The sequence below is a fragment of the Haliotis rufescens genome, unplaced genomic scaffold (assembly GCF_023055435.1).
Source record: "Haliotis rufescens isolate VD_foot unplaced genomic scaffold, xgHalRufe1.0.p SCAF_11, whole genome shotgun sequence".
NCBI lineage: Eukaryota > Metazoa > Mollusca > Gastropoda > Lepetellida > Haliotidae > Haliotis > Haliotis rufescens.
Window position 1 is genome coordinate 8,255,324 of NW_025963791.1, and position 27,584 is coordinate 8,282,907.

The 27,584-nt window shown below is 41.3% G+C and overlaps 1 protein-coding gene across 4 annotated transcripts in view; it reads right to left on the minus strand.

Moving 5' to 3' along the window:
- LOC124151774 overlaps nucleotides 1-27,584 on the minus strand; it is a 142,973-nt gene that overhangs the window by 49,924 nt on the left and 65,465 nt on the right. For 3 of the 4 annotated variants that reach the window (XM_048392182.1, XM_048392185.1, XM_048392183.1), the window contains 23 exons: nucleotides 27,225-27,384; nucleotides 26,630-26,800; nucleotides 24,971-25,141; nucleotides 23,609-23,782; nucleotides 23,182-23,358; nucleotides 21,999-22,130; nucleotides 19,862-20,023; nucleotides 18,937-19,125; nucleotides 17,790-17,990; nucleotides 16,429-16,602; nucleotides 15,064-15,183; nucleotides 14,464-14,717; nucleotides 12,157-12,430; nucleotides 10,673-11,647; nucleotides 9,809-10,017; nucleotides 8,182-8,709; nucleotides 6,983-7,247; nucleotides 5,595-5,812; nucleotides 4,587-4,860; nucleotides 3,807-3,914; nucleotides 2,788-2,963; nucleotides 1,771-1,846; nucleotides 127-378 (listed from right to left, as the gene is read on the minus strand). In XM_048392182.1, coding sequence (XP_048248139.1) covers nucleotides 127-378; nucleotides 1,771-1,846; nucleotides 2,788-2,963; nucleotides 3,807-3,914; nucleotides 4,587-4,860; nucleotides 5,595-5,812; nucleotides 6,983-7,247; nucleotides 8,182-8,709; nucleotides 9,809-10,017; nucleotides 10,673-11,647; nucleotides 12,157-12,430; nucleotides 14,464-14,717; nucleotides 15,064-15,183; nucleotides 16,429-16,602; nucleotides 17,790-17,990; nucleotides 18,937-19,125; nucleotides 19,862-20,023; nucleotides 21,999-22,130; nucleotides 23,182-23,358; nucleotides 23,609-23,782; nucleotides 24,971-25,141; nucleotides 26,630-26,800; nucleotides 27,225-27,384 — 5,440 coding nt within the window. The remainder of the gene's footprint in view (nucleotides 1-126; nucleotides 379-1,770; nucleotides 1,847-2,787; nucleotides 2,964-3,806; nucleotides 3,915-4,586; nucleotides 4,861-5,594; nucleotides 5,813-6,982; nucleotides 7,248-8,181; nucleotides 8,710-9,808; nucleotides 10,018-10,672; nucleotides 11,648-12,156; nucleotides 12,431-14,463; nucleotides 14,718-15,063; nucleotides 15,184-16,428; nucleotides 16,603-17,789; nucleotides 17,991-18,936; nucleotides 19,126-19,861; nucleotides 20,024-21,998; nucleotides 22,131-23,181; nucleotides 23,359-23,608; nucleotides 23,783-24,970; nucleotides 25,142-26,629; nucleotides 26,801-27,224; nucleotides 27,385-27,584) is intronic. The other variant, XM_048392184.1, reaches the window with a different exon arrangement.

A 27,584-nucleotide genomic window follows, 5' to 3' on the forward strand; every position in this document is an offset into this window, starting at 1 on the left:
TATTAGCACTTTTAATTTTTTTTAAAATGGAAATAAAAAACAAAATGTGTGGCAGACTTTATTATGATACGGGTGGTGCCTGAGAACCAAGACTATCATTTTTTAGCCTCATTCTGGTCAACTTACGTTGAGCTTCATATACAAAAGAGCAGGAAGCCATGTTGCCAGCATTGTCGTACACTGTGGCAGTTATTTCAATAGGCTTGAGCATCCGTATGACAGTGCCCTCTGGTGGTGAGTATTCAATTCTTTCAATACCACTGTAGTCACTGGCGTTGATTGGCTGGGACTGGAATCTCATCTGAACATCCTGTGTGTCGGTGTCATATAGCTCGACCACAACAGAGCTGGGGCAGATGACAGTGGGCGGGGTCACATCTGCAACACGAGATGGGGGTTAGATGCAGAGTAAGATGGAACACATTCGGGCTGGGATGGGTAGTTCGGGTACTCGGGTCGGTCCTGAGCTCGAGTTGGACCTGAGTACCCTCAGCACTACCCAGACCCATGTTTAGTGATATATTCTATCATGGCAATAACAATAAAACTCCATGGTTACACTACAAGTCTGTTTATGTTCACATTTTGTTTTTTTGCATGCATTCCTTGTATATTTTTAGACTTTTATAGGCTTGAATACAGATAAAGCTTCAGTCAACTTCAGTGTATGCATAATCAGATTGTTTTACATGTGTATCTGAATAGTTTTTGCCAGGGCTCCAGTAAAAACGTTTCCCAATCGGACATTTTGTTCCCAAGTCTTGAGACCTACAGCGGATAACCGGGTATTAAATTTTGACTCATCCCAATCCTAGAATGCATTTAGTTTACAGTATCCAGACATGCTGATTGAAAACTAACATCTTAACCTGTCCCAAACCTTCAAGACTCAATATGACAGATTCTCTCAAAATGACAATAAATGACTCAAAATGAGAACAATGTTTAAGTGCAAACCTTGTGTATAACCTGTTTCAAAGGTTTTTTTCAGTAAATTATATGTAGGGTGTTTTAAAAAAGTAGCTAAGTATAGGTTAGACCACGACCTCAAGGGGAATTAATTGACCATTTCAACAATTAAACATCGGAATCCATCAGAATTGGTCTAACCCATTTAAACCATGGTCAACATTCATAGCACCAAAATTGCTTAATAGACATTGTTTTTTGAAGGTAGTTTGAAAGATATTCAGGAACTCTATGCTAGATTGTGAGAACACTGTGTGAGTCGCCCCTGCATGATGCATGTGAAATGTGTTTTCCGAACCTTTCACATGTGCACCTAGCAATTTGCCGACTTGGGTTATGAAATGCATGTCCTGGGGCAAGTATATCATTCATTTCGGACCAACTCGAGTACATTTATCAATCACCTAAATATCACTTGCCCATGTTGATGGGCCTATTATGAGAAACATCAAATGTACTGCATAATATTTCACAGTACATAAATGGATAAGCTATCAGTTCTGATGTAAGAAAGTATTTTGTTGTTAATTTCATACAATTTCTTGGTGTCGACTTCGTGGGTTCAAATTCCCCTGGCATTACATGTTTTTCATGAAATTGTTCTATTATCAAGGTAAATGATAGGGAAAAAAATGTTCCGGCATTGCCATGAGATGTTTTACTGACAATTCAGTCAGTTGCAAGACAAAGGAGCCATGGTTTAAGGACATTGTTACAACCTTACGAAATAACCATTTGATGGTTAAAGCAGCACCAGTGCAAATACTGATGCAACAATGTATGAGTAGCACTACCACTCACCGACCAGGAACACATGGAGGGGACAGGTGCCCACGTTTCCCACTGAGTCAGTGGCTGCAACAGTCACCGTCATGTTCTGAAACCAAGGAGGACAATGATATATACCACAGCACAGAGTAGTCTCAGCCACACACACACACTACACTACAGCCATACCAGAGATAGAGCAACTCTAGAGGAGACTCACTAGACACACAACACTACAGCTATACCAGAGATTGGGCAACTCTAGAGGAGACTCACTAGACACACAACACTACAGCTATACCAGAGATTGGGCAACTCTAGAAGACACTCACTAGACACACAACACTACAGCTATACCAGAAATTGGGCAACTCTAGAAGACAGTCACTCAAGACACACAACACAACACTACAGCTATACCAGAGATTGGGCAACCCTATCATAAGGTCATGCCAGCACATTGCGCATCACACAGAGTACAGTCACTCCAGACACACAATACTACACTACAGCCATACAAGAGAGAGGGCAACCCTATCGTAAGGTCATGCCAGCACATTGCGCATCACACAGAGTACAGTCACTCCAGACAGACACACAACACTTCACTACAGCCATACTAGAGAGAGGGCAACCCTATCGTAAGGTCATGCCAGCACATTGCGCATCACACAGAGTACAGTCACTCCAGACACACAATACTACACTACAGCCATACTAGAGAGAGGGCAACCCTATCGTAAGGTCATGCCAGCACATTGCGCATCACCCAGAGTACAGTCACTCCAGACAGACACACAACTCTTCACTACAGCCATACTAGAGAGAGGGCAACCCTATCGTAAGGTCATGCCAGCACATTGCGCATCACACAGAGTACAGTCACTCCAGACAGACACACTACACTTCACTACAGCCATACTAGAGAGAGGGCAACCCTATCGTAACATCATGCCAGCACATTGGGCATCACACAGAGGACAGTGACACAGATGGTTACAGTATATTACATGCTAACATCATACCACTATATCATGGTAATTTCCTCACCTTTGTGAACAGGTAGGGCAATCTGAAGTCAGCAGGGGTGTAGGTGACAGTGGGCGTGGCCCCTGAGTTGTCCGAGAATGTTGGCAGCGTGATGTTGGCAGGAACCGGCCCATTAGGACCCAGCTCCACCTTAATATTCCCCGTGGGGCAGTCAGTGAAGACCGGGGCCTGGGCGTCTGTGTGGAGACAGACACATGTAGCACAAACTCATCCTCACTTAACAGGGTAGAAGATGGAGGAGACATGATGGTTTAGAATCATATCTTAACCAACAAATACAGAATATTTAGCAAGGTATCTATATTATCTATTTGTATCAAGGCTTCTATTTAGATACCAATGAAACAGATATTAAAGATAATAATGAAATTGCTATCAGTATAGACATCAGCAATGGTGGGGGCACAGCTATCTGTATTGATATCAGCAATGGTGGGGCACAGCTATTGGTTTGACACAAGCAATGGTGAGGCACAGCTATTGGTTTGACACTAGCAATGGTGGTGCACAACTATTGGTTTGACACTAGCAATGGTGGTGCACAACTATTGGTTTGACACTAGCAATGGTGAGGCACAGCTATTGGTTTGACACTAGCAATGGTGGGGCACAGCTATTGGTTTGACACTAGCAATGTTGGGGCACAACTATTGGTTTGACACTAGCAATGGTGGGGCACAACTATTGGTTTGACACTAGCAATGGTGGGGCACAATAGCAATGGTTGGGCACAACTATTGGTTTGACACTAGCAATGGTAGGGCACAACTATTGGTTTGACACTAGCAATGGTGGGGCACAACTATTGGTTTGACACTAGCAATGGTGGGGCACAATAGCAATGGTGGGGCACAATAGCAATGGTGGGGCACAACTATTGGTTTGATACTAGCAATGGTGAGGCACATCTATCAGTATTGATATAATGAATGGTGGGGCACAGCTATCAGTATTGATATCAGCAATGGTGGGGCACATGCATCTTGGTGCATGTTTTGGCCAATGTGTTGTGTACCCACCCTGACAGAGGGGAAGTGAGGTGTTCCATCGTGGGCTGTTGTCCTGGTTGAAGGTGTGGATCTTCAGGTTACTGTAGACAGAACTGCGCTTCCTGCGAGGGGAGTTTCCTGGAACCAACAGCAATAAACCCTCAATATATAGTTCATCGGGAATATAACATATAAAGTGAAGAGCCCAGCTGCATGTGTGACAGCTGATATACTTATACAAGGGATGTTTGATCATTTCTAAACCTCACATACAACAAATTGCATCATAGTTAAGTATTTTGTTGTGGACATAACATGACATCATAGTGGTAGATTCCCAAAAGCAAATGTATCGCTGTGACAAGTCAGTAACATAAGCAGGGGTCTGTGTCCTTTGGAAAATGGACAAACTTGAGGAACGTGCAGTGATGAAGTATGTGTGATATACTTATATAGTGGTACCCCGCTAGGGACGCATTTGCACGTGCAACTCGCAGTAAACACAAAATTCAAAGTTCGAGGATTTATTCAGATGCATGTCAAATACGGGAGCCATCGCACATCACACAACAAATATAGTTACTCAAATACACATTGTAGACTCCGTGAACACCATGGTTCCTCTTCATTTACATCGAACATGGCAGTTTTCCCAATCCTCAACCACGTGCTTTCATCACAACAAATCAGTTTTTTTCTACTAAGGGAGATAATTCTATAAACACATGTTCTGTGCATACTACTAAGAATATCTCATTCCGTCGCTTTCTCCTACTGCTACAATACTACATGCATGTACAACTGATATACCTGGGCCTTTGGTCTTGCTGCCCTGCTCCTCACACATCCCAGAAGATGAGTGGTAGCTGAGTGTTCCAAAGCAGGTCCATTCTGATTTCGTCACCCTGTAGCTGTTTTTGATGATGGACGTGGGGCCACAGAAAGGAGTCACCTGGGTCGGCAACGAGGTCAGAGTCCGCTCCAGGCTCTCCCCCAAATAGGTCTTCAGTCTTGCGGCACATTTCTGGACATCACTCTTCACTGCCGACATACTCAGCAACCCAAACGGAATCAATATCATCACCTGAAGTAGGAATTTTGAATTGTAGTGAAAACCCAGCAGTTGCACGACATGTGTAGCAGTCAGAACATTCCTGATTGCCATGTTGGGGCATGGGTGACCCAGTCGATTGATGCACTGCGATTCACTGTGCAGAGCTGCGTCCATTGGTCACGACAGAAACCTATGATTGTGGATTCGAATCCTGGTTCGCCCCGATAACGTTTTTAGGTTTGTCAGCACCATACCTGTGCTCGTGGGTTTCACCAAAGTGGTAAATGTCTGAGACCTGCATCACTTTGGGCTTTCCTCCAACCTTAAGCTGACACGCCGTGATATAACTGGAATACTGTTAAAACGACGTTAAACCAAACTCACTCTCGCTCACTGAGTGCCATGATCGGTGAGCAGGGTGACAAGATAAGAATGCCATCAGTGGGATGACTCAACGCCCTGCTACATACTCACCCAGATATATTTTTTGCTCAAATTTGATATGAACGTGTCCAGACCCACATTGGAAGCCACAGATGACATTTGACCTTGTCACTTTGCTAAATCAATAACATTATGTTTTATTTTAGACAGAACTTGAAGTTGCCAAGGACGATACAAGGTTAAGACAAAGGGGGATAACTCTATAACTGTAAAGCAACAATTCATGGAACAAAATATAAGGTAGGTATTGCCAAAGTGGCTTTAAAATATTGCAAATATGTCATCATAAACTATTTTGGAACACAAAATATTATACTAACCTCCTTCCTGCTCGGTGCAATCTGTCCCTGTTTCAGCTGAAGCAGTACTTGTGAGGTGGCATCACACAGTGTCCTGTTCTGTAGACTGCCCATCACTTGGGTCACCACGGTCTTGATAGCTGACCCTGTGCTGACCGCAAGCTGGTTGGTGCACATCGTGGCATTCTGAGACACTTCCATTCTCAGTGTTGCAGTCATCACAAAGGTCGGGACATTCTCTGAAATCACAGTCCACAGCATGATGGACACGGCCATAACACATGCCTATACATGGCACAGTTACTGTCAGGTAGACAGACATATTATTTACTCTGCCACCCAATCACATTATCACGCAGTATTATCTCAGATGGGCAGCAGTGCCTTACCCTTTATCAAGGTGAGAGGGGGAGAAATGGGGCCCAACGTTCAAGATTACTGCACTTTATAGCGATCTGCATGGATAGGTGCTAGCCTAATGAGATAGACCATGCTGAAGTTTAACAGGGATACCCTGCACAGACACAGCATACTGACTCCGAGCTATTTTATCCCCTTAATGCAGAGAACCAGGTATGGTAACAAAAAGTACCATCTTTTGGGTAGAATGAATGAATGAATGAATGAATGAATGAATGAATGAATGACACACTCAGCAATATTCCACCTATATGACAGAGGTCTAATTGAGTCTGGAGCATCAATCCAGTGATTGACATCATGAGCATCAATCTACGTACCGTATTCAACATTATAAGCGCCCCGCTCTAATAAGCGCCCACGGCGATATTTGCTGATATATTGGCAAGTGAACAATGCCAATTAGCAACCCTTCTGATTGATCAATGTACACAAGACCTATTTATTCGTATATAATACCCACTCATGTGTTATATGCACTCTTAATTATGGGCAATTAAATTCTGGAAAAATATATCTGTCGTATATAAACAGTCAGACCGTCAGCATAAACCACGAAATTTATCTTTCAACTCTGTTTTTTCCACCAAAATAATATTCTAATAAGAGCCCCCTATTTCTAATTTTGAGAGCGCCCTGGGCGCTTTTTACGTCGAATACGGTAATTGGGATACAGTCACATGCATCAACCAAGTCAGCTAGCCTGACCACCTGATCCCATCAGTCGCCTCTTACGACAAGCATGAATGAATTAATGAATGAATGACCACATTCTCTGTCTATCAAAGATGATTCACAAAGATCTGTATGTGAATACGTGAAAAGTGAGTAGTGAGTGCGGTGTGCTTAAAACAAGCAGCTTGGGCACATACTGCTAGATTCGATTTACCTTTTAATGTCCCCAAACTATCCTAATACAATATATACACATCACCCTAATTCAAATGAACTTGAAATGAATCAAACAAAACATCAGTAAATGAACGCACCTTCGATACACTTGAAGTTGTCCTTATCGTACACATAGCCATCGGGACAGTAGATCTCCACATCAGAGTTTGATGTCTCCAGTTTCTCTGGTGACAGTTTGATGTCACTGCAGTTGTGGGTCTTGTTGCCGGTCAAGGTCAAGGTTGTCAGGTGGAGCTTGGGCTCCGTCAGCTGTCCAGCAGCATATCCGTAACAGACTAACATCTTCGAGTGATCGACGCTTTCCGAAAGTGGATAAAAGTGCAGTCTGCTGACCCCATTGATCTTTTAAAAGAATAATGTCAAATGGCATTGTTAGACACAGAATTCACAAACATACAGCACACACATTCATGCTAACAATTATTTTGGTATAATCTGAAAATGGGCATCCAAGTTACATAAACTGTACCCTGATTTGAAGGATTTTTTAATAATCATAAACTTATAATTTGACTGACATTGTTCACACAAGAAAGGATGAGGTATGATGAGGGCCCTTATTGTCCAACAGAAAATAGTTAATTTAAAAAATATGACAATATAGTTATGAAAATGTTCAACAGGTACAGTAGCTGAAAAATAACCATTTTCCTTCTCTTTCAAGTCTACAAATGAGTGAGTGAATTAAAATTTAACGTCACATTGGCATTATTTCAGCCATAAATGATGAGAAAAAGTTTATATATACACACCTGAGTCATGAATACAAGTTATATTTAAAAACAAATTAGTCAAACATATTTTGGCATAACATTATTAATTATACAGTTTAAAACACAGGCTATAGACCACCAGTAACCAAAGCGAGGCCACCTCACTGGGGATCATGGGGACTTACAGTGCCTCAGCTATTTACGTCATTACTTTAGCTACTGGTGTCAAAATGAGGACAGTTCAGTTATCATTTATCTCTCTTTTGGAATCTCTTTTGTACTTTCCTGTGAAGAGTATAGTCATTAAATTTCTCCATAATCTTTATGTAAATATTAATATTCTGACATGGTATCGAGATAAGCTGAGTCAAGGGAAGACAACCCTAATATCACGATAACCTGAGTCAAGGGAAGACAACCCTAATATCACAATAAGCTGAGACAACCCTAATAACGTGATAAGCTGTGTCAGGGGAAGACAACCAAAATAACGCGATAAGCTGAGTCAAGGGAAGACAACCCTAATAACACGATAAGCTGTGTCAAGGGAAGACAACCCTCACCTTATTATTCCCATCCGCTGACAGAGTCAAGTTCTCTGTAACGCTGACAAAGACATCCTTACAAAATTCCGACAGTATGGTTTGAACGTGAGCTTCCATCCATCTGAGTTCTGTTATGAGGGCAGAATGGTACTGAGCGATACAATACTCTGACACATGACCACTCGACACAAAGCTCCCCCGGAGGGTCAGAATCATCCTTGGCACAGTAGGGACAGGTTCTGGAGCTGGTGGAGCTGTAGTTGAAGCTGGCGTGGAAACAATGGCCGTGGTTCCACGGACACAAACCCATTCAGCGGAATCCAGGATGAAGCCTTCCTCACATCCCCATTCATTGCGGGTGATGTTGCAGCCAGGGCTGATGTAGGTGACGTTGCTGCAGAAGGTGGGGATGACTTCGTCTTGGATCATGCGAAGGAGTTTGGGAAGCTCCACTTGAGTGAAGATGATGAATTCGGCAGCACATGCTTCAACTGACTCCTTTGAGGATGTGTTGTATTTGAGACCATAGGTTACTGCAACGTTTGCCTGACAAAGAATGGGAAAACATCATACTCATTAAAGGATGTAGCTATATGATTGGCCAGTCCCTGTCATGTATTGGTATGTATTTAGGGCTGGAGGCCTTTAACTGAATAAAACAGTCTGTCTGTCTGTCTGTGTGTCCGTTTGATACTGCTCTCAAACCCTTATTAGAAGATACCATGAAATATAGGAAGTATCCTTACAACGCCCCTTTGCCTCATAAGCAATTTAACATAAGGTCCTTATTGTGTTAAATAAATAATTTCTTTTTTAATACTACATTGTCATTACCATTAGGATAATACAATATGACACAAGCAGAGATTCATCTAGGATTCCAAACTATTGCTGTTGCAGGCAAATTGAGAAAACCAATTTATTTGACTCAAAATTAGGATTTTATTTTAGCAAATGTTTACTGACATTTGCCGCAGAGTCAGCACCGAATGTCTGACACCGAGCAGATAAATCTCTGACAAGACACCATGATGCTAAATGACATAAGGCAGAGAACCATGTCTAAAGTACTGTCGGAAATGCGAGAAAAATGCTGTTCTGGCTTCATTTACAAAATATGAATCATAGGACTATGAAAATAGCATAAATCAAAATAATGCAAATCTACCCAAACTAGCCTATCCTGACTGATACTGATTAGCATAAAACGGTAGTTTTACAGGTAAAACGGTGATAAACTTAGACAATTATATTTGTGTGTTGTCATTCGTGTATGAAACAGGCTATAGTCTTAGGTAATTACCTCACTCCTGTCCCGAGGTGATGACCTCACACCAGCCCGCGCATTCGCACAAACTACATCATTATTATCATAACATAGTCGCATGCACATATTTCTATAATCCGTTTCACACTTCCATCATCACTTCCTAGGTGTAAATCTGAACTTGATGGTTACGTTCAAATGTTTCTCCTTTAAAATTGTCGATAGGACTCCTTCTAACTGAAATACCTCAAACCACAGGTAGGTAGATCGGTAGTTACTTGATATTTCAACAGCAACAGTCTGTGAAACAGTCGATCTTGTCGTAACAGACTAAAAGTATTTTTCTAACATTTCAAACAGAACTAAAGTGCAACTTACCCTGTTGGTGCTGAAGTTGATCCTACCATCCAGGAGGGTGACATAGATGTCGGAGGTTCCGGCACAGTGCCCTAATGCAGGTACATTAAAGAGGGTAGGCAGCTGGTTCACCTTGCTGTTCACCGCCAGGTGCACCTTGTCAATGCAGGAGTTGCTGAAGATGCCCTCGATGGAGTCAAAGACCTCTACTATAAACACTGGCACAGTCACTGAAACCAAGGACGCCACACTGAAGGCCATCAGTCAGCCGAGAGGGATGCTGATTGTGTCAGCAAGAATTATGTGCTACCTAAATATTAGCCCGGGGGAAGTTTTACTCTAGAGTATAGTATAGGATAGGATTAAACACACTGGTAGAATAGAGAGAGAGAATTAGAGATAAAAAATAGGGTGGGATAATATTCACTCTTACAATTGCACAAACTACATTCGTCTTTGGTGTGGACTTCACACGTTCGAATCCAGCTGGTGACACATTTTTCGTCCAGTTGTTCTATCATCAAAGTCAACGATAGAAAAACAGTTCAGTCAGTTGCATGATCAAAGATGTGGAGCCAAGGTTAATGGCCATGGTTATAATGCTGTGCTACTCCCCTTGCATACTGATGGTGTGGGAAGGAGGTGGGGTAGCCTAGTGCTTAAGCCTTCGCTTGTCATGCCAAGGGCCTGGGTTTGTTTCCCCACATGGGTAGAATGTGTGAAGTCCATTTCTGGGGTCCCCTGCCGTGATATTGATGGAATTATGCCCAAAGTGGCATAAAACCATACTCACTCACTCACTCACTCACTCACTCACTGAGGGTGTGGGATGTATTTGAAACATGATAGTCACTTAATGTCATCTTCTATCAATAGGTAACTTACCTTCTGGCAAAGATGGACTTGTAGTGATTGACGGGCCTTGTGTTGTTGGACCTTGAGTAGTTGGGCCTTGTGTTGTGGGACCTTGTGTTGTGGGACCTTGAGTTGTCGGGCCTTGTGTTGTTGGGCGTTGAGTAGATGGGCCTTGTGTTGGGGGACCTTGTGTAGTTGGGCCTTGTGTGGGACCTTGAGTTGTTGGTCCTTGTGTTGTTGGGCGTTGAGTAGATGGGCCTTGTGTTGGGGGACCTTGTGTAGTTGGGCCTTGTGTTGTTGGGCCTTGAGTTGTTGGGCGTTGAGTAGATGGGCCTTGTGTTGGGGGACCTTGTGTAGTTGGGCCTTGTGTTGTGGGACCTTGAGTTGTTGGGCCTTGTGTTGTGGGACCTTGAGTTGTTGGGCCTTGTGTTGTTGGGCCTTGAGTTGTTTGGCCTTGAGTTGTTGGACCTTGTGTTGTGGGACCTTGAGTTGTTGGGCCTTGAGTTGTTGGGCCTTGAGTTGTGGGACCTTGTGTTGTTGGGCCTTGGGTTGTTGGACCTTGTGTTGTTGGGCCTTGTGTTGTTGGACCTTGTGTTGTTGGGCCTTGTGTTGTTGGGCCTTGTGTAGTTGGGCCTTGAGTTGTAGGACCTTGGGTAGTTGGGCCTTGTGTTGCAGGGTCTTGAGTTGTTGGATCTTGAGATGTCAGCTTTTCTGTAGTAGGGCTTTGAGATGTTGGTAGCTGAGCCGTGGATGTTTGAGCTGCTGTTGGTGATTGTGAGGAAGGGCCCCCAGTAGTGGGTGCCTGTGTGGAAGGGCCCTGTGTTGTCTGGGATCCTGTAGTGGAACTTAGGACAGCCTGTGTTGTTGGCGTCAGAGGCCTTGTTGTGGTTTGTTCTGTGTCTGTAGTTGCTTCTGGTGCAGCAGGAGAGGTGACAGTGGTTGATGTTGGGATGAAGGTGATGGAGGTAGTAGGGATGGGCGTTGGTTCCAGCTCTTCCAGGCATTCTGCAGCAAAACAAACCAAGGTTCAAACATGGCACAAAGAAATGGAAGATATAGACATCGTTCACACTGTATGAATTGGAACAAAGGTTTCTGAATGTCATCTCTCAGACTTCAGACCAAAATACAAAGAAAAGTTTCAAATCACTATCTCACAAAATTCAGAAGGGGGCCACAAACATTATCTCTCACATAAAAGCACACAAATTAGAATACTATGACACTCTGTAACAATTAAGTGTTATATTTGGGATAACACTTCCTTAGTAAAGTACAGTGTCTAGAAATTTTTGGGTTGAGTCCCGATTTAAACCCACACTTCCAGAGCGAGGCACCTAATCGCCTGCACACAAAGTCAGCAATCTAACCAACTCAGCCACTGGCGATTCCACAAAAATGGGGTCGGGTACGTGGGGGGTGGGGGGTTGGGGGTTGGGGGTTGGGGTTTGGGGTTTGGGGGTTTGGGGGTTTGGGGGTTTGGGGTTAGGGGTGGATAATAAATCACTACTTACTTTTGAGGCACATAGGAGTGTTTTCTCCACAGGCTGAGTTGCCATTGTCTAGGATGAGCCCCGGTGGGCACTTCCACTGACTTGTGTTGGAGGAGATGCTGCCACTGACGGCGGACACAGCCGGGCACCCTAGTTCCGCAGACGCCGTGATGTCCATCATGCTCAGGTCTTGGAGTCCCACCAGAGCGGCAAGCACAGCACTACCACATTGACAGGCAGTAGCAATTGCCTCGCCATCGCGCACCTGGAACCCTACACTTCCTTGGATGCTTACCTGGAAGGCAGATATAAAGTCTCATGATTTGGTTGGGTAAAATCATTGAGCCATAATAAAATAAATTATACCACTCCACTTTTGGTAGCAATATTTTTACCTTTCCACGATACACGAATCTGATTCTCAAAATATGTCAAGTGTATATTTGAATATATTTTACATTTTGGTCTATCCCTATCAATAGTTGAGTCGTATTCCATTTTCATACGTTTGCCTCACGACCAAACACCCCACTTCATATAATGTTAATAAGTACAAAATGTGTGTGGACCTTTTCTTTTAATAATGCACAATAGTAGTCCTACAAAATATTTATTTCATACAAATCACACATTGACAGTTACCAACGCAGATGCATTAAACAGTTTGTTAAAAACATTTAAACATATATAAAAATAATAAATGCATGTCATCATACCAATCTCATTAAAATCAGACCAAAGTTCTCACTGCCGCTAAACAAAGATCTGAGGAGATCCCATTACGGGTCACGTCAGAACGACCTTTCGTGAACTTTGACCGACCACTGAAATGACTAACAAGAAGTCGACATCATCCAATTAGAAAGCAGCTTTATCGAGCTTTACAGCACTCGTTTCAACCTAGCGATTTCCATTTCAGACTACGCTTGAAAAATAAGTTGACACAGTTCCTGATTAAAAATTTTAAAACTGAACAAACGAACATTCTGGAATGTCTAATATATGGTTAAGATTGTATGGCAGGGCTTCCCATGTACTGTGCAATGCCTCCTCTGTTCAAATGATTATCCAACGGAAGCGAGAGATAGACGATAATTTTGCCGGAATCCGTCATATGGGCCGTAACTGTCGTTCGGAATACCCTGTGTTAACGTTTTGGAGGTTGCATGATTAGAAAACACATGTCACTTTCATGATCTGGTAAGCAACGCTTTGATTGGTCGAATGAAAGGTCGTTCTGATGTAACCCGTAATGGGATGTCCTCAGATCTTTGTTTAGCGATAGCGAAAACTAAGATCGGATTTTAATGAGATAGGTCATGATACATCATTAATAAATTAGAAAATTATGTAAATATGTCTAATAATTAATTTATTGTGACCCAACAGAATCTAGGGATAAGGGCATGTCAACATGTTGTCAAATCCTAATGGGGAATCATGTCGTCAGAATGTTTGATATGACACTTGAAACCGATCAGCAAGCCACAATTGACTTGGTTTATCATACTATGTGTCTCCCACTTGCCATTTTACAGAATTTCTAGTGAACTAGTTAATTCATAACAATACAGTGGGATGTGCAGGATTTCAAAAGCTGTACAATATTCCTGACGTCTCGAGGACAATGACATGATGTGCTCACTGGAACAGTTTGTTTCACACTTTGAACTATGTAAGAGTGAGTGAGTGAGTGAGTTTGGTTTTACGCCACTTTTAGCAATATTCCAGGAATGTGATGACACCAGAAATGAGCTTCTCACATTGTACCCGTGTTGGGATTCGAATCCGGGTCTTCAGCGTGACCACCAGACCGCTCTAGTTATTTAAGAAATAAACGATGAGTGGGAGTTGTTTATCGTACAATAAAACACTTCAGGGAGAATAAACAATGAGGGGCACATCCTTGTAGTATTTAGAGAATGATGACTCCCTGACTAGAATCCGATCGCTGCAAAGTTCATTTTATTAAAAGTAAGGATTAATTTGGTCTTTCCTGCATTTTCTCACAATTTTCACGTTGATTATCTGTACCTTTTCTCCCAGTACCGATTGTCATATCTATCACACTTTTGGAAGCAATCATTTTCCCACTGTGTTTATCTACATTGCCAAGCTACATCTGTGGGGTACAACTCTCTAGACACTTCAAAAATAACGTTGTCCAATTTACGACTTCATCAAGTTCAAGTGCATGTTCGTATCTCCAGAAATGACGCCATGATAGAACAATGTTTTATCGTGAAATAAACCACGCTTTGTATGCGATTTATCACGTAGCTCTCTTATATTTGTGTACTGCTGTAGGATACAGTCATGTCAACTCACCACACTGCCAGCTGCAGATCCATGGGTGGTCTGGTAGATGTTGATGACTGGCTGCCCATGGTCCGTACAGAGAAGCTGGAGTTGTGCCTTGTAAGCCTGTAGGTTCCTCACACTCTCCCAGCCATAGTACTCCACGCAGTGCTGGGAGATGGAGGCAGCAGCCTGGTAGTCCACGGACAGGGAGATGAGATAGTCCGGTTTCTCCAAGGAGATCCGCAGATGAGGGTCAGCGATGCATTCCAGGGGCCATGGATCTGATTCGGAATATTACAATAACCATTGATCTGTAGCAATATTTCACGAAGCCAGATCACCTAGTGGTTAATGGGTACCTGGTAGTATGAGATGCTGATGTGATTACATAATCTTCTAAAGCCAAACAGGCAAATTGGGTTGTATACTCCCCACGGTGCTGAGAATGTTTACTGATACTTAGGATACAATGGTATTCCCTTTGGTGGCCGTCTATTATTATTTGCGAGAAATCACTATTGATCCAACATATTAGAGAACAATTCAGATTTTTGTAGACTAAATAATGTTCAAACCAATGCATTAAGACGCCTGTTCACATGTGGCGTGGAGTAACAAGCTCCGTACCTGACAGCTGGTATCCTGGTCGGTCACACTGGAAGCTGACCACTGACCCGACAGGAAACGTCTCCCATGCACCAACAATGGAACCATAAGCCGGAGAAGACACTCGGGGACATGATCGAACTGGAATACAGCGGAACAAGTATTAATAACCCTCGATGATCAATCCCAGACAAACATCCTCTAGTCTGGGATCTTGGTGCGGATTCAAGTAAATTTCGCAAAACATAGATGGGGAGTATTGTTTGTTTGTTTGTTGTTTAACGCCACACTTAGTAATATTCCAGCTAATTGACAGTGGTCTGTAAATAATTGAGTCTGGACCAGACAATCCAGTGATTGATACCATGAGCATCTTAAGTAAGATATATAAGGTGAGTGAGTGAGTGAGTGAGTGAGTGAGTGAGTGAGTGAGTGAGTGAGTGAGTGAGTGAGTGAGTGAGTGAGCGAGTGAGCGAGTATGGTTTTACGCCGCTTTAAGCAATATTCCAGCAATAGCACAGCAGGGGACACCAGAAATAGGCTTCACACATTGTATTCATGTCAGGATTCTAAACCGAGTCTTCGGCGTGATGAGCGAACGCTTTAACCACTACGCTACCCGCCCGCCGCTGAGATATGTAGGCTGTAGTGAGCTGGAGGCATCTCTGTTTACACTTCAAATGTGACCCATCAGGAGAAAAGGGACCTTATGGGTGCTAGGATATAATAGTGCTGTGATGTCATAAAGAGGTCCATTTGACATCAACTTACTTCCGTAAAAATCGCCATGCGAGGGGACTTTACAAAACTATCTTCCTCGTGTTCGTTCGTAATGTCATCAAAATATTATTTCAAAATATTTCAGCATATCCAGTTATGCCTACTCTCAATTAATCAGACATCATATCTAAAAACTGGAATTATTATATAAACAGTTATAAGTCTGAAAATTGGACTTTGCAGGAAATGAGTCCAAATATTTGATACTATGTATCTCTGTTATTGATATGTATCTAAGCTTGTGAATTTAATTTTTGTGTTCTTAAGATACTGTAGTTTTAAAATATAATGAGAGTCAAAATGTGATTTTTCACCCATACGGTCCCTTATTTCATGGTTAGTCACATATCATACCAAGGCCATACCATTTATTTCCCTTCTTCTAAAGATTTCTTGGTCAAAATACAAGAAGACAACAGATGAAGAAAAGGATGTGGTCAGAATAGATTTGCATAAATTTTCTAAAATTATATTTCAAAATAAAGTTTTGAATGAATTTTAAAAAAAGAAATTTTCAATCAAACTGCACTGATTGTTTGTATTATTTCTTATGAAAGACTTTCTTGTGTATTTGGACACTGTTCCTCCGTGGGTCTCTCCACCTACCATTACAGTGGGTTCTGTTGCCGCTCCAACTACCCGCCGCCTGACACGTCCGCACTGCCGAGCCATCCAGGATGTAGCCACACAGACAGGTGAAGGTCGCGACAGACTTGTAGCCTGTGCCAGAGTAGTGAACTTCCCCATTCTCAGGTCGGGCTGGTACACCACAGTCCACAGCTGAAGAGAAGGGAGGTAACTGCATTAGGGTTGTTAATTACTTTCTTGTTTCTCAGGAGTTTAACCCATCCATTATACAGTTTTACACTCTCAAGAGCTGTCTTTTCAACTCAAATTTCGTTTTTGTACCATATTCTGAGTTTTTGCACACATTATGCTTTTCACAGTGTATCAGATTTGCATGAAAATCAATATCCTTATGTCACCTTGACCTCAGGCCTGTTTCATCATACTTCAGGCTGTAGAGGGTGTGGCCAAAGAGGTCATGCAGTACATTAGAATCAAGTTCAGAGTTTTAGATTTGTAACCCACAAAAGAAAAAAAATTAAACATAAAGTCCCCGTTAGTTGCCATTTTTGAAAACATCATGTGATATGATACCTGTTCAATACCGGGGTTCCACACAATGATAATCAAAGACTGATTATAGGTCAATGGCTGCTTATGTTGAGCATGTTTTACAGCAATGGAGTCTTGCACGTGAACTCACCGGCATGCGCATTAAAGCCATAGTAGTTACTGGCTCTTGACCAATACTATGATATCATGAGAAACAAACATGGTCTGGCGCCTGTTTCACAAACTGATCTTAGTTGTATGGGTGTCTTAAGTCTAGTTTAACCATAAGAGTTCTACCTGATTGGGCACCTTTTGATGATGCGAGGATATGGAACTAATAGGTCAAATGTCATAACCGGGATAAAGCTGAGATTCAAACCAATCATCAGTGGATCCAGACACAGCTAAGGGATGCAACTCTTGACAAGTCCCTTCACTTCATCAGACCACTGGGGCACACATGTCCCCTAAAAACACTTTGAACTTATAGTGAGTGAGTGAGTGAGTGAGTGAGTGAGTGAGTGAGTGAGTGAGTGAGTGAGTGAGTGAGTGAGTGAGTATGGTTTCACACCGCTTTTAGCAATATTCCAGCAATATCAAGGCAGGGGACACCAGAAATGGGCTTCACACAATGTACCCATGACAGGATTCGACCCTGGGTTTTCGGCGTGACAAACGAATGCTTTAACCACTAGGCTACCCGACCGCCCCCTTTGAACCTATACCAGATATTTATATATTATAGAAATGACACAGCCAATATATATTCAATGTCACAAACTTTCACAAGATTTACCTTTTCACATTCAACCCTTTCAAGAAAGCAATCTATGTTTAGACATTCCTACCTTCACATGTTGGCTTGTCTCCGGACCAGTCATGTCTGGGGATGCCGGTGGTTGGGTCCACTTGAAGCTCACAGAATCGTTGGTCTGGTCCCACAAGGATGAAGCCAAAGTCACAGGAGTAGCTGACGATGCCGCCCGGCTCCAGGCTGGAGAACACCACGTCACCATTTGGAGGGTTGTCGGGGTGGGGGCATAGTGTTGCTAAATACATCGAAACAAAATTTTAGAAGGTATTTTTTAATATCTGTTTAAAAGACTATTAATCAACTGAAGTTGGTCCCATGAAACTGATTTTTTTCCCTTGAACATTTTTCATCCTTTAAATTAGGATTCAGAAAATGGGCTTTTTAGGATAAATTCATAAATACAGTACATGTAGTTCCAAAAACTAAAAGATTTGAAGATATATGTTAAGATTGAATCACATGACTGGATATAAATCACTGATAAATTTTTTCCATTTGTTTAGCCTCATGGGGGGATATTTTGGCCCCCATTAAATGAAAACCATTTTATGCATGATAGGTTCCCCTCCAACAAACAAATAATATATTTTTGTGATCTAAATGGTTCAAATCTGGCTACATTGAATTTAGTTGCATGTTAATTTTGACTTTGTTACTGTATGATTTCCAGGATCTAATCCCATTTAACAATGATCAGACTGCAGCACACACTTTCAGTTTACAATTGTGTATACAGTGATCCCTAGCTATTGTGCTCTTCGATAAAGCGCTACCTCGGTTACTCAGTACTTGTGTAATGAATTGTGATTGGCTCTTCACTCATAGCGTCTGTTACTACCATTATCGATCGATATTTTCATGTAAGTAGACTACATTCACATTGAATGTGACAGTTAAGGCTTGTAAATAATAACAAACGGCGAAAACATAATGGATTTATATTTTTACACTATGAACGGTAAACAACTTGTATCATTGCAATGTGCGAGACAAGGCGAAGATCGTGAGATTGGCCGAGCGTGCTCCCCCGCCTCGGCCTCGGTTAAACGGCTCATCGTCTATAACGCCCACCAATTATTTGGACCCCATAGGTAGCGTTGTAGCGAGGGACCACTGTATTTGAAGTCATTGATCAATCAGGGACTTTCTATTTTCATCTCGATCCTTCTGCCAGTACATACCTGTACACCTTGTGACAGTCGCCGTCCAGCCTCCCGACAGCTGACAGGTGACATTGCCCGGTCCGTCAGGAACGTAGCCTGGCTGACAGTCAATGTAGGCCACAGCCGGGTGGATGTACTCTCCACTGGGGAGAGGCGTTCCTCTTATGAACACCTTCCCATCCGTCACATTGAACCCAGAACATGTGGCTGGAGAAAAGAACAATTGATGAGTTTCCTAACAGATGTCAGTGAATCAACATAATAAATTTGTTTGTTTGTTTGTTGTTGACTGCCGCACTCAGCAATATTCCAGCTATATGACGGCGGTCTGTAAATAATCGAGTCTGGACCAGACAATCCAGTGATTGACATCATGAGCATCGATCCACGCAATTTGGATACGATGACATGCATCAACCAAGTCAGCGAGCCTGACCACCCAATCCCGTTAGTTGCCTCTTACTCCAGCTATGTGACAATGGTCTGTAAATAAGAAGTCTAGAAAAGACAATCCAGTGATTGAAATCAAGAGCATCGATCCACGCAATTTGGATACAATGACATGCATCAACTAAGTCAGTGAGCGTGACCACCTCTTACGACAAGCATAGTCACCTTTTATGACAAGCATGGGTTGCTGAAGACTGAAGACCTACTCTCTACCCGGATCTTCACAAGTCGACATATTGTGTACATTTTATGTAAAAATGATGACATTAAAGCACATCTTTGTTTTTTAGCTTTATCTACTGACTCAAAACTTAATACATGTGACAACGACAGTCATTTCTTCATGTTTGAAGCTTTTAAACTTCAGTACTTTCTGGAACAAATTATTAAACAAAATAATTCCCCCCCCCCTCCCCCCCACCGACCCAATTATGAAAACATCAAATGGTCATTTATTCAGGAGACATATGTAAGCAGTGACATTAGTGTGTACCTATGCAAGTCTTCCCTGGAACAAGGAGTTGGCCGTCGATGTTGGCGGAGTCTGGTCCAGGGTAGAGGAAGTAGCCGTCGATACAGGAACAGCTCATGTTGCCGGGACTGTTGTTACAGAATTGGTTACACCCCCCATTGGTGGAATCGCATTCATTGATGTCTGTCATAGAAACAATTTGTCATTAGAACACAATACGGCATGGATGGATGGACCAGCTTCCTAAACCAATGCTTCCTTAAATGTTCTGAAAATGGCCTGGTTAATTGCATACACCGTATTCGACGTAATAAGCGCCCAGTGCGCTCTCAAAATTAGAAATAGGGGGCTCTTATTGGAATATTATTTTGGTGGAAAAAAAAAAAGGGGTGAAAGATCGTAAATTTCGTGGTTTATGCTGACAGCCTGAAATGTTTATATACGACAGATATATTTTTTCAGAATTTAATTGCCCATAATTAAGGGTGCATATAACACACGAGTGTATTATACACGAATAAATAAGTCTTGTGTACATTGATCAATCGGAAGGGGTGCCATTTGGAATTGTTCACTAGCCAAAATATTAGCAAATATCGCTGTAGGCGCATATTAGAGCAGGGCGCTTATTACGTCGAATACGGTAGTTCAGAAATCCCAACTGAATGATGTGTTCAAAGAGTTGATGTCTGTGATTCATCCATGCAAACAGAATAATGATAACACTGGCTTTCTCTGTATCCCTTTCAAAGTTAAGTAGTATATTTGAAAAAAATGATCCTAAAATACAAATTAATAAACTTTAAAACAAAATATAAAGATTTAAGTTTGGTGATGCTTACTGGTTCTTTCTCTTTATCATTAATTTGAAGGTTACTTCTTTGTATTGATTCATATGTCATACATGCAGTTTTACAAAAGAGTTGAGAAAATTGGGAACATTAAGCTCACTACACTGGTCCAAACAGGACCAGTCTCTGTCATATTTGGGCGTTGGGGTAGCCTAGTGGTTAAAGCATTTGCTCATCCCGCCAAAGACCCTGGTTTGATTTCCCACATGGGTTCAATATGTGAAGCCAATTTCTGGTGTCCCCCACCTTGATATTGCGGGAATATTGCTAAAAGTGGCGTAAAACCATACTCACTCCATCATATTGTAATACAGTGATACATCGATACAACGCCCTTCGATGTACCGCTTCCTTGGATATAACGCGGGGTACACCTTGCCTCCCAAATTTCATCAAGAATTTCCATAAAGACTAATAATCCAATAAAAGTGACAAATATACTGATGAGATTTTATTCCCAGTCAAAGATTTTATAAAACAATTATGTTCATGATAATCAGCTGCATGTGATCGTAACTGTTGTGGATTTTACTTTCATTATGAATGGTATGAAAAACATAAATAGAAATTTACTCACATAAAAGAAATCATAAAATCATAAAATAAAATTAAGCTTTGATCGATTTAATTCCCAAGTTGTGATTGGTTAGTCAACACATGGAATGTTGGAAACCGCATTTCGGAGCTCACAACACCGGTTTAGATTGGATCAGTCTCCAGTAGATTGTTATAACACATAACTCATGTTTCACATTGCCTTAAACAAAACAACATACACAATGTGCAACAAAAATATCACAATTTCAAAATTTGTAAAAGAAAGTTGCAAAATAGAGCCTTGTTTCCAGAGGTTGTAATTATGCATTGGGATTATACCATGTTGGCATGAAGTAACAAACATATCTCCGATTGTTTATATCATTTTTTTAATTCATATCGGATACAGGGACAGCTTCCAGTCTAGACATTGGTAAAGATACAGTGTTTTGGAAATGACTGGTGAGTGATTTTTGGTTTAACACCACTTTGAACAGTATTTCAATTTATCACAGAGCGTCAGCTTGATGTGGAAGGAAGTGATTCAGGTCTTAGATGTTTACCACTTTGATAAAACCTAAAAAACAGGATATGATGCTTGCAAATATAGAAACATAATCAGGATGAAATCTGGGATTGACACCAACGATCATAGGTTCCTGGCACAACTAAGGGAGGTAACCCTGCACTGCAATTGTGCCACTTTACATGGTGAAGGATGATGACATCAATGAGGGAGATGATGACTTCAGGGAGCTACAGCACCTCACCTTCACAACGGGTCCGGTCGCCATCAGGGTGTTGGTAGCCAGCTTCACACTGGCACGTGAATCCCCCATCCTGATTCACACAGCGGTGGAAGTCACACGTGTTTAGGCCTTCTTCTGTACACTCATTGATATCTGCAAGAATGGAACAACAGTGGCAAGTAAATATCAACATATTATCAGCATTAGAAATTGGCACTAGTCCTGTAGTCCTTGCAAAACTGCCAAATAGTTAAGGTATCATAAGGACTAGTAGAAATTTGCCATTTTTAAGGGTTTTGCTATATGTTATCATTATAAGGACAAGAGGAATAAAAATGTTAGTTTCTAGCGCTGATTATTTTCTTGACTTCTTAGAAATTCTAAACTCACATTGATGCAATTAGGAATATGTAGGGTATTTTGGTTCTCCATTATTTTATTTTTTCCCGTTAAATTTGTTATCAGCATCAGCATAAATGACAGTAGGGTTTTGACAAATATGCACTGTCCCCGGCCATGCATTTTATTACCAAAAGTCCACAAAATCTGTAAACCTTCTCATCACAAGTTAAAACAAATGATTTTTTATTGATTTTTCACTGGTTGTTAAGCACAGGAATGTGAAACGCTGATAAAAATAATGAATATAATATGCACTCATTACTACCAAAATTCCTCTTTCCGTATATAAATGCACTAGGAGTGAAATGCATCTCTCAGTAGTTCATGAATCATTCCCATATATTTCAACCAAAAAATCATTTATAGAATTATATGGTCAGTCTTAGTATGTTTTTTGTAACAGCTGCTCTTAGGAGCATAGAACCTAAATTAAATAGAACTATTTTTCTTCCGATGCATTGTTGCATATTGTCCATAACAAGTAAAGGACGGTTTAAGATTTAGGGACCTTTTTGTGCTGCTTGATTTGTCTGTTTTTAAGTTACTGACAACTCTGATGTTGGTATGAAATGGCTGACAACTAACTAGCCTTTTGTCCTTCTTATATGTGCAGGTTCTTGACTACTAGCAAGGATCAGTGGATGACAAAAATAAGTATGAAAAAATGAGCAAAACATAAAACATTTTTAAATTTAAAAAAATCCTCAAACTATGAGCAAATCTGTGACTTAAGGAAAACGTTTTGCCATCAGTTTTTACCGGTTTATCTACATAAAAATTAAAGATTGGTATCCTCTCTTACCTAGGCAAGCTGGTACATTCTTGTCATATAACCCATCCTCCTGACACAGGAGAACATTATCTTTGTCTGGCCTGTATCCATGGTTACAGTCGATACTAACTGACTCCCCGACTTTGACGGGGCCAGTCACATTAGGTCGGCCATTGGTCACTCCCTGAATAGCTGGACACTGGTCAGCTGTGGGAGAATTGTGGTTGGGCACGATTAGAAAAATGACAATAGTCTTTTTTCAAAATATAGGACATTTTGATAAAAAGAAATTCCAACACAATAATGAGAAACAATTTTTTGACTTTTCATGGATGTACACTATTCAACTGCCCAGTCTAGGAATGATTTATGTTCTCAAACAGAACCATCAGGTCCATGAATGAAAAAAGCAATAAACTGCATCAGCTTTCATCTGACTCTTGATCCATGGACTTACGCTGACATGTGGGCGCCACAGCAGACCATGTGCCATCCGCTGTGCAGTAAGCCTGTGCAGATCCAACCAGGTGGTAGCCATTGTTGCAGTAGTAGGTGATGACAGCGCCATAGTGGTTCTCTTCAGCGTCAACACGGCCGTTAACAGGTGCCTGCACCTTTGGGCATGTAACCACTGAAGGAGAAGAGAATATAAAATGTCAGTGCCAAAAAATAATCACTGTCGATTATCTGCCCAACAGACTCCACTGGGTGTAAGAGTCATAATAGTGATGAAAAGCCATGGTAATGTAAAAACTGTCCTCAGGTGAAACTGGTTTGATTTTGTTTTTTGATTTCAGACAAAGATCTTTTTATTTCTTATTAATAGGGCTTCTCTACACACAAAAGAAATTGATTCTTGTAGATTTAAGTAAATTTATTACAAAAATAACTGATTCAGGCTCCTTCAGGAAAGAAAATCAAATTTGTAAAGTTTTATGCATACCGTCGATATAATTATCATATACCAATCAATGATATGAGGTATTTTGCATGTGCAATAGCACCAACATGGATATGGTCATAACACAGGGGGTGTAATAACCAGACCCCTGGCCCTGGCTGATATGGCTAGTCAATGCATTTTGAATGGGTGATCGATATCAGCCTGGGTGGAAAGAAATTAGAGTTACTTCCCTTGGTGTATTGTCTGCTCCAAACAAGGATAACATATTTTGCAGATATAAATGCGAAACGGACACGAGTATTTGACTCCAATTGGGAAGTCCTACTTGAATTGACTATATTATTCTGAATGACATTGGGATGTTTAACACCCAAAGTATTCAGTTTATATCATTGGTACAGTTTTTGTTAACTTTGCAGATTTACAGTAACACTGTTCTTCTATGACTGAAACAATGTCTTAAATCACCATATGAGCATTTTGCATGCTGTCTCACAACCGCAGCAAAGTCTTGCAGCGAAAGGACTACTCTCCCCTGTCTTAGTACTCAGAAGCTTCTTTGAAATTTCAATTACAATAGTCTTCTGATTCAATTCAATATTTCGAGGGCTCACTCGGATGAGGCTGCAATTCTCAATGCAGATCAAGGCCGAACTCTTGGTCAGAAGAGATATTTGATTGTCTGTTGATTTCAAGCTCATGACTGAGAGTAATACTGTGTTAAGTTAGTGACAAGATAGATGGAGCTGGTGATGTCACTTCTGAAACGTGGATATCGTGGTGAATGACTACAGGGTACTCATCTTAACAGAATGGAGTCAAAAATAAAATAAAACTATCCCTGGATGAAATCTGGCATGAAACAACCTTGGATGTGAAACTTAGACAAGAACAATGGCAGATGTCTACACTCACATTCACAGACAGGAAGTGGGGACCAGCCCTGCTCACTGCATGTGACCTGGTTCTGACCAATCAGATTGTAGCCCTCCAGACACTGGTAGATTGCCTCCCCTCCAAATGTGGTCTTGTCAAGAGTAACAAGGACAGCATTGGCCGGCACGCCAGGGGAACCACAGTCGATCTCTGAAACATACAAAAGGTTTTCAAAATATTCAGTCTTCCTTTGTAATAGAGTTGCCTCCCTTAGGTGTGCCTGAATCCTATGATCATGTGTTAGATTCCTGGTTTGACGTCATTATGTTTCTAGGTTTGTCAACACCATACCATGTTCATGGGTTTCACCAAAGTGGTATACATCTAAGACCTGCAACACATAATGTTTTTACACACCAAATGTCACTGAAATATCGTTCAAAGCGACATTAAACCCAAGTCACTCTCAATGACCTTTGTTCATGAATCAGGTACTGGTGACCAAAGCACTTTTAATGTCGTAAGGTGACACTATAAGCAGGTGCAGAATCACAACGGGGACATGGGATTTTATGCGTCCCATGTTTAATACCACGAATATGACATTGTAAAAGATTTCAAACAAATTCAAAATGAATAGAAAACAGCTGTTCGATTGAGCTGAGGTTAGCTTGCTATGTCACAAGACTTCCACTGACTCGGAAAAAGCGTGCAGGTTTTTGCTTTGAAGCAGGTTATAAAGAATTTATTCTGTCTTTTAGAAATCCATGTGCAGCCTGATTTGCTAGTGGCGGGGTATAAGAGATTTATTCCCCCGCTGAGAAATTTTTTCCCTTCCAAGGCGGGTTACACAGTATTTTATCAAGATCACATGGACCAATCAGATCTCATCATTCTGACACGGAGGTATGATAACTTCATTTATTTTTTAGTTTTCGGGTTTTTACTGACCAGATCTAAAAGCCACAATAGTTTACTTTATATTTATTTGCCTGAAAACTCCACCTTTGGTGGATTGGAACAATCAGAAAATTTAAACTAATTTTTGACCTTCTTAACAATAATTCATCAAAGCTTTCTAAGATGTACATTTATATACATCACTGTAAAAATACTTAAGATTCTTTACTTAAAACATTAGCATTTTTTTTTTCCTTATAAACTGACCCAAACAACTTCAGGCTAAAAAATAGTACCACAGGTACTGTAGCTCACCTAGATATGTAGACAACACTTTCAATTGTGAGTGAGTGAGTGAGTGAGTTGGGTTTAACGCCGCTTTTAACAGTATTCCAGTTATATCGCGGCGTGTCAGCTTAATGTGGGAGGAAAGCCCGAAGTGAAGCAGGTCTCAGACGTTTACCACTTCGGTGAAACCCACGAGCACGGGTATGGTGCTGACAAACCTAGAAACATAATCGGGGCGAACCTGGATTCGAACCCACAATCATAGGTTTCTGGCGTGCCCAAGGGACGCAACTCTGCACAGCGAATCGCGGCGCCTTAGACGACTGGGCCACACGTGCCCCCCAGTTTCAATTGTGAACAAATACAGACACTAATAAAAAGTTGCTGGCAGCATTGATATTCAACTGAGGGCTAAAAATGAACACTAAATCTAGAGATCTTTGAACAAAATATGATGTCATCACAAGGAGTAACATGCCAAGGTTTGGCTTCACAGCCAAGGTTACTCACCTATACATACAGGTAGTTTATCTGGCCGCCAAAAGCCCCCCATATCACAGATAACATTAGCAGCCCCCTCACGAAGGAAGCCCTCATCACAGAAGTAGCTGACAACGGTGCTGTACGCCGTCTCGGTTGTGTTGATGTTCAATGGACTGGACACATCCAGAGCAGGGCAGTCTGAGTAAAACAGTGATATCATATAAGAAATAATATCAGAATTGTTCCAGAAGAATTATCAATGAATAAGTAAGTTTTCTAATTTTTTGATTGACTAAATGGTGCTTGTGTACAGTAAACTACGGTTATAACGAATTCAAAGGAACCACTAATTTTACGTCGTTATATGCATATATACAGGGTGTAAACAGCACATTTATGTGACCCAAAAACATTTCGTTATATCCATCAGTGTTCGTTATAAACTTAGTTTACTGTAGTTATTTTGGTTCTACTTGACAAACAGGAAAGCTTGGTCAACCATCTTTTTCCAATCTAATTCCAATGATCAGCTATTTAAATTTATCTTGAGGCACCATATTTTGTTAAATTAAAACTGAATTGCTTTTGTATTTGATGTACAAAGTGTCTTTAGTGTATTTACCAAATGAAATGGCTGCAGTCCATCCAGGTCGTGTGATTCGTTCATCTGTGGTAAAACGCACAAAAAACTCTCCCACGCCAGTCCGCGATGGCCTCGGTGATATTCTCCCTGAGTGTATGCTGGCATGTGAACCTGTCACTTCCTGACTAGTGTTATACACCTGCCAACAAGAGATCAGTGTGAATATACTGAGTGTATGCTGGCATGTGAACCTGTCACTTCCTGACTAGTGTTATACACCTGCCAACAAGAGATCAGTGTGAATATACTGAGTGTATGCTGGCATGTGAACCTGTCACTTCCTGACTAGTGTTATACACCTGCCAACAAGAGATCATTGTGAATATACTGTGTGTATGC